Source organism: Carlito syrichta, unplaced genomic scaffold (assembly GCF_000164805.1).
Source record: "Carlito syrichta isolate Samal-C Ts95f unplaced genomic scaffold, Tarsius_syrichta-2.0.1 Scaffold308231, whole genome shotgun sequence".
Classification (NCBI taxonomy): Eukaryota; Metazoa; Chordata; class Mammalia; order Primates; family Tarsiidae; genus Carlito; species Carlito syrichta.
Window position 1 is genome coordinate 221,108 of NW_007252327.1, and position 7,735 is coordinate 228,842.

General features: G+C 39.3%; 1 protein-coding gene across 1 annotated transcript in view; it reads right to left on the bottom strand.

Annotated features, from left to right (window-relative positions):
- ARMC4 (armadillo repeat containing 4) overlaps positions 1 to 6,507 on the bottom strand; it is a 177,899-nt gene extending 171,392 nt beyond the window's left edge. The window contains exons 1-2 of the mRNA XM_021716171.1: positions 6,406 to 6,507; positions 5,105 to 5,361 (exon numbers count right to left, since the gene is read on the bottom strand). Of these exons, the coding sequence (XP_021571846.1) occupies positions 5,105 to 5,328 (224 nt within the window). The 5' untranslated portion in view covers positions 5,329 to 5,361; positions 6,406 to 6,507. The remainder of the gene's footprint in view (positions 1 to 5,104; positions 5,362 to 6,405) is intronic.
- Between the last annotated feature and the right edge of the window lie 1,228 nt (positions 6,508 to 7,735).

Below are 7,735 nucleotides of genomic sequence, written 5' to 3' on the forward strand. Positions count from 1 at the left end.
AGGCAATGAGTTACAGGAGCGATAGGAAGCTAATAGGTGGGCTTTATCAGTCTGGTTCTGCTGGGTACAGATAGGTACTGCTCAACCTCCAGGTCCTCAAATAGGAACTGCACCTAGATGGCACTCAATACACATCTGTGGATAAACGGATGAATAAAATATATATCGACTTGCCAGTGACATGCATTGTGTACACAGTGTATAGTTTCTCTAAAAGTAAGCTTTTCTGGCATAACATTCTTGGGATTGAAGAGACTTCTTAACAGCTTGTACCTAAAGGTCACTCACATGGAGGCTGGTCACTTAGGCTAAGTGATGGTGACAGGGCTAGGTTACAGGCTGACCAAATGCCAAAAAATATCAAGCTACTTAACTGGAGAAAGTGAAAATCCCAGTGAGAAACAGAAGGGCACAGGTGACAGTTTTCATTGCTCCTACCAGTGTGCAACTTAACAGAGAAGTAGGAAGTAAAAAGCAAAAAGCCAGTTAGAGTGGATGCTGAAGAGGATGTTTCTGCTTTCAAGCTCTCATTTCTGACACCTGAAGAACAATCTCTTAGACAGAAAAATGCTGCCACCACCTTATGAAAGTCAAAAAGAAGAGTGCTATCGGGCAAATCCACTGTCACGATGGAGAGAGAGGTTTCAAACTGGACTTAGAGGAGGGGGCTAGAAATACTCAGTTTAGTCTCTACAGCAAGGAAGCAGGGAAATGTCTTTTTTCTCTCATCTCCAGTGTCTTGTTAGAGTCTCATCACTCAATAAATGTATGTCTAAACAGTAATATAGGAAATAAGGCTGTAGTTGAAAAACTAACAATTTTCAGGAACAAAATATAAAGCATTCAGTAATAACATATTACGGCCTCTGATCTTACCACCGTGACTTAGAAATTCTACCAAAATACAATAATTATTGTCTAATAAAACAATGCAATTTGAAGGTTGAGTGTAACCTTAGAAATGATGTAATTCAGCTTCTTATGATACTGGCCAGAAAACTAAGGCCCAGAAAGGTATGAGTCATGTTTGAACCGTGCATTCCTGGGGAGAAGAAAGCCATCACTCAGGTGACCTGACTTTCCGTCCATATGGAACTCCTACAGCATAGGATTTTGTTCAGACACATACATATCACTGAGACACAGTGCACTGAGATTCAAAACTAAATTACAGCACTATTACAGCAGATTTGATTCAAAAAACATAATGTAGTTCCACCAGAGAAGGAAAGAAAAGAACAGGTAATAACATTTTCACATGATTCTGAATGCTTATCCAATTTATAAATTTCCCAAGCCACATTCTATACAATCAAAGCACCTCAGTACCCACAAACAGATGGTATCATCATTGAGTGGTGTCATTTGTCCTTAGTGTACTGCAGACTTGAGTTCCATTCTGAGGTGTTTTAGGAATATTACTAATCTAATCCTGTCTAATAAGAACAATAGCAATTGAAAATGGTAATAAAGAGAAAACCTATGAGGTCCATGAAAATGAAAGTAGAGTTATTTCCTCCCCCCAAAAAAACGAATGTGGAGCGATGACAAATGTTATTACAAGATGAATAAACTGGGAATGTTTTTGAAGGAAAAGATATATCATGCAACATGTGAAAAACGGGGTGCCTATCTGGTCAATTAATGATGATCTGCACAAATGGAGAAGAGGTTGGTTGATGCAACATAAAACCTTTCCAGTATGTGCCAGGATCCATTTCAATATCAGATGTTGATTAGCCTAATTCACAAAAAGGCTGATCAAACTTTTACAAACTACTGCAGAGAGTGCATTTGGAAATGTGCAACATCAAATGACAAGTATAAATACATACTTGTCCACAAATATAAAACTATTTCCATCAGACCAAGTTCGGCGGCTCACACCTATAATCCCAGAGCTTTGGGAGCCTGAAGCAGGAAGATCACTTGAGGTCAGAAGTTTGAGACCAGTCCGGGCAACACAGCGAGATCCTGTCTCTACAAAAAATTAAAAAGTTTGTCAGGTGTGGTAGCAAACGCCTGAAGTCCCAGCTACTCAGAAGGTTGAAGCAGGAGGATCATAGGAGGTTGCAGTGAGTTGTGATCACACCACTGCACTCCAGCCTAGGTGACAGAGCGAGACCCTATTTTGAAAACATAAATAAGTAAACAAAAATAATAAATAACAAAAAGATAAATATATTCCCATCAATATCTGCAGAAACCAACAAAAAGGGGTAGCTTATCTACTTTGATAGATCTTCAAGTGTAGATAAAACTGACTTGTTTTGGAACAAGAGGGCTGAGAGAATGTATAACCACAAGGAGAAGCATCTGCCTTTATTCTCAAACACCCAAGGACATTCCTATTTAGCAGAAACACATCCAGAGACTCCAAGCTCAAATCCTATACACTAACTTTGGCCTTACACATAGACATATGAGCTGAAAACTGTCTGTAAGGACAGTAGTTTCCCCACTTTCAATACATGTATAAGCAATGTGCTAAGGGGCCAGAAGTTAAGCCAACAGAGTGCACGTGACTCAAAGGACAGAGAACACGGTCACTGGGGCTGTTAAACAATAAATTATTCTGGTCATTGAGGGCACCTCTGGCTTACATCACTTGCCATGCTCCTCAGGCAGTAAGCACCAAATGACTATGGGTTGCTAAACTTTCTTTGATCTGGGAGGTAGAATAAGGGGTATAGTCAAGGCCTGGCTTCGAAATCGTTTGGTATATTCCATCACCAAGATCCCAGTTGCATCCCCTGCCTTCTTCAAGGCAATCAGTAGTATCCGGCTTTCATCGGAGCCACACAAGCATGGCTTCTATCAAATACAATCCCTTTCACATGAAAGGTATCATCAATAAAGGCTTGGCACAAAAAGAATGGGTAGAGAAACTAGCCCAAGGAAAAGTTGCACAGTCAACTTGACAAAGGTAGTTGCTGTAAAATATACATACTGTCAAAATGTCAAGACAGGCCTGCTGAGGAGGGAACGCTGTGCATCAAGGCCACGTTCAAAGACGAAAGAATGAAAATAAAGCAAGAACTTGAACAAGGACAGAGTGAGAAACTGTCAGGTCTGAGGAGTCTGTTACAGATCACCTAACTAGGGGGCATATGTGGTCATGTTTGTACTCGGAACACAGTGTACAGAGGCAAGATACAATGACAGTCTTGATATTCCTTTCTGTCATCTGCTTTAAATCTCTCTTGGCAAAAGTAGTTACTATGTTTTTAATAGGTTTTGCATATGAGTTCATCTTTCAAAGTAGAAAAATTGCTGAACTTAGGTGGAATAAAGAAAGGATGGGGTAATAATCTGGAAATGACAAGCACTTTGGGGGAAGTGACCAGGGACACAGTTAGAAATAAAATAAATCATTTTTTAAAATCTCAAAAAATTCAGAGTGAAAGCAGATCAATATAAGAACTAAGAGCTCAGCCGGGCTCAGTGACTCAGCCTGTAATCCCGCGCCTTTGGGAGGCTGAGGTGAGTGGATTGACTGAGCCCGCGGGTTCGAGACCCGCCTGGGCAGCGAGACCTCACCTCTACAATAAATCAAAAAATAAGCCGGGCGTGGTAGCACACGCCTGTAATTCTGGCTACTCGGAAGGCTGAGGCGGAAGGATCGCCGGAGCCCAGTAGGTCGAGGCTGCGGTGGCTAGGAGCGGCCACTGCACTCCAGTCTGGGTGACAGAGTGAGACTCCAACTCAAAAAAAAAAAAAAAAAAGAACTAAGAGCTCTTGTAGTGTGTTCAAGAATGCTTTTGCAATCCTACAAGTGAAGTTCTAATTTTATTCTCACAAATTATCTCAAAGGGCAAAAAAGGAAAAGGCACCTACAGAAAGCTTTGGCTAACTAGGGAACCTATTTTTAATATGGTCAGACTTTAAAAGTTCACATGCAAAACTAGCTGGCACAGTGGTGCATGCCTGAGAGGCTGAAGCAGAAGGATCTCTTGAGCCTATGAGTTCCAGTCCACCCTGGGCAACACAGCAAAACCCCATCTCTTAAAAAAAAAAAAAAGAGTTCATATGCAAAACCAAAAAGGAAAAAGGTGGTAGAAAAGAAAGATAAAATTATATATATGTTTGCTTGTTTATTTATCATACAATTACAAAGGGAGACTCCCCCCCAAAAAAAAAACCCCAGTATTATCTTTTGGAGGGCAAGCCCCTTGTAGAATATTCAGAATTTGTTCCTCCAGATCAAATAATCAACCAAAGTTTTTATCTGGAAGTTTTGAGAAGGTTGCATCACAATTTGAGAAAGAAACATTTCAAGTTGTGGCAAACAGGTGACTGGTTCTCCCACCATGACAATCACCTGCCCACACTGCACTGAGTGTTCAACAGTTTTTGACCAAAACGGCATGACCCCCGTGACCCACCCTCCATATTTACTCAATCTCACCCCAAGCAACTTTTTTGTTGTTGTTTTCCCAGATGAAAAAAGTCCACAAAGGGAAATGTTTTGCTGATGTGGAAGAGGTGAAACAAAAAGGTAGAAGCACTACATCCAAACTGACAGGTTCAAAAACTGTTTTGAGCAGTGGAAAAAACGTCGAAGTGTATTGCATCAAACGGAGAGTACTTTGAAGGTGACTGAAGTTTAAACATGTTAAGGATAAATACACAATTTTTTATAAATAAATTAGTTTTTTGGGTCCCTCCTTGTATAATGTATTAAACTCAGATTTGAAAGATTATTATCTGAATACAGCATTAATTATTAAGAAGTCTCTCCTTTACACTGAGCCAAGTTCATCACCCTCCCACAGGACAACCAGGAATTGATCAATTTAAATACCAGAAGAGATTCTGTCTATATCAGAGGACACCAAATCAATGGTTCCCGGTATCAGGCACGTGATATGGGTGGGTGGAAAAGTCAGGCATGAAGCAGCAACAAATGTTGGGAGTGTAGGGACCTCGAGAATGTCAAAAGAATCTAAAATTTAAAAACTGTTGGCCAAGCAAAACAGTTGCAGATTTCACCTGAGTGCCTCCAGATTCAGAGAGGTTAAGTGACTTGCCCCTAAACCGCCAACAAATCAATAAACCATGTACAATGAAGAGATTAAATCCCAGAAGCAATTTACTGGCTTACCTGACGACATAACCTGAATTAAATGCTGAGGGCTCCAAATCTGTTTTCCATTCAAGTGGTTCTACAAAAACAAATTTTGCCTCTTGGGGATGCTTATAGATGAAACTCTCCACGAACGTAATAATTTCTTTCAGTATCGCTTCATTGAGAGGGGTGACTTCCAGGGCTGCAGGCCCATGGCCAGCTGCTACCCACTGTGCCGACCTGGTCAAGGCCACACCCATGGGTCCAAGTTCACGATGAACTCAGCACTCTTGCTGCAGCAGAGCAGAAAGGGTTAGCATGGGACAAGGCATCTCCCTTTCCATTGGAACATTGGAACATTTTTTTCATTTTCAGAGCATTAAACTAGTAATACTCAACCCACATTCAGCTTGTTACTCTTACAAAACTAATTTTTAAAAATTATCTAATTGCTCCTCAGTTTAAAAAGTAGCTAGGTAAATTTGAAGTATTTAAGAATGTTCCAACATCTGTCTGCCCTGAAATTAATGACCTTCTTTCTAATTTCCCTGGCCTAAGAAAGGAAATTCAAACAGGTGGGCATAAAACCCAACAGAAAACTCCAATAGTAGAAAAAAGAGTTGTAGGGAGTTAGTATCAAGGGCTTTGGCCCACAGCTCTGCTGTGTGCTGGGCCATATATCATTTATAGACCATTAAACTGAATTCTGTTATCCTCGCTTATCTGCCTCAGTACAATGATGAGAGGACAAACATGATTTTGAGAGCTCTTTGAGGTCTCCAAGTGATTTCTGAGTGGGGGGGGAGAATGTTATTGAGTAGCTGAGCAATCCAAATATTTTATTCCCTACCCATATGTCCTGCCCAGAATAACACTGTATTGTAATTCACAACTTTCTTAGGAGTCACTGTGAGAGATGGAAAAACAAGTGAGTCATTGTAGCCTGTTTATCTAAACTGGTTATCACAAGAGTCCAGCAGCAAAATTTAAAATAGAAATTTAGTGAGATAAATTTCTCTTTGGTTAAACAGAAATCCATCTTTAAAAGAAGATCTTTTTTTAAATAACATCATCTGTAACATTAAATACAAGTAAGTTGGAAAATAAGTTCAAAAAAATAAAATGAGTTCTGACATTAATTCACAAAGGACATTTAAGGCTTTAAAAAAAATAATCTATATTGGTTTCTCATTTGTAATAAAACTAATCATTAAAATCCTTCTTCCAGAATATTAGAAATATGGTTATAAATTAAATATAATTAGCTTTTTTCTCCCATCATTGTTATGAAGGCTCAGAAATACAAAGACACTACAGAAATGACACCGAGATTTTACCTTCTGTACTGTATTAAACCTCGAAATCCAGTAGCAGGGACACCTGGATCGCTGGATTTCACCAGGGCAGTACTTCCTATTGAAAAGCAGTGTAGAAATACTGGAGAGATGTCTACCTATCAAAACAATAGGAAGGGGGCATTCTTGACACTTAGTGATAAGTATGAAGGATGCAAGATGTCCTTCTGTTTGTTCTACAAAACAAATTTTGCCTCTTGGACAATATCCCAAGACAAGACAATACCCTAAAAGGAAGAATTCTACTGTAACCTCCAGGTATCTGATAGGTGAAAAACTGCAGATAATACCTGAACCTAGAATTTTTCTCCACTTTAAAAAATCACAAAGTATTTTTTCACAGTTTTAATAAACACTGACTTTTACAGGATTGTCATCATCCTATAAAATGAAAAGGTTGTACACACTTTGTTTTACATGGAACTTTACCAAGAGCTCAGCATTGTGAAAAATCACACCATTGATGTTATTCTTGAAATCTAAGTTGCAATGACCTATCTATATCAGCCTGCATTTGGGGCTGCTGTGTTTAAATGATTCTGTGTGACTCTGGAGCGTCTCACAACTTCTTTATATATTCTAGTGTAGTGGTACCTGAGCATCTACATGCTAATATCCCACTACAATTATTTTCCTTCATTTTACAATTAGAGTGCTATTGATATGTAAAATTCTATTAAATATGTAGGATTATGATCTTTGATCATGATTTCAGAATAGTAAGGCAACAATACACAATTCTTGGTATAAGCCAGGCAGGGTGACTCACGCCTGTAATTTCAGCACTTTGGGAGGCAGAGGCGAGGATTGCCTGAGACCAGGGGTTCGAGACCAGCCTAGACAACTTGGTGAGACCTCATCTCTACAATAAATATAAATAAATAAATTAGTTAGATGTGGTGGCATGCACCTATAGTTTCAGCTACTTGGAAAACTGAAGTGGAAGGATTACCTGAGCCCAGAAGCGAGGCTGCTGTAGCCGTGAACGTGCCACTGCACTCCAGCCTGGGCAACAGAGTAAGATTCCAACTCAAAAAATAAATAAATAAAATACTTGTTATAAGAATCAAGTACTGGATCAGATAGGGTTGAGAACAACTGATCTAGATACACATGAAAGTATTAGTAAAATTAGTGCATAAATTTGTTCTGTGCATTTGCTTTAGTATTCTAGTATTTTGTTTCTATTGCTAACTGATATAAAATGCTTTTTGGGAAACTTGGTGAGGCCTCATCTCTACAATAAGTAAAAAATTGGCTGGGCATCGCAGTGCGCGCTTGTAATTTCAGCTACTTGGAAGGCTGAGGTAGA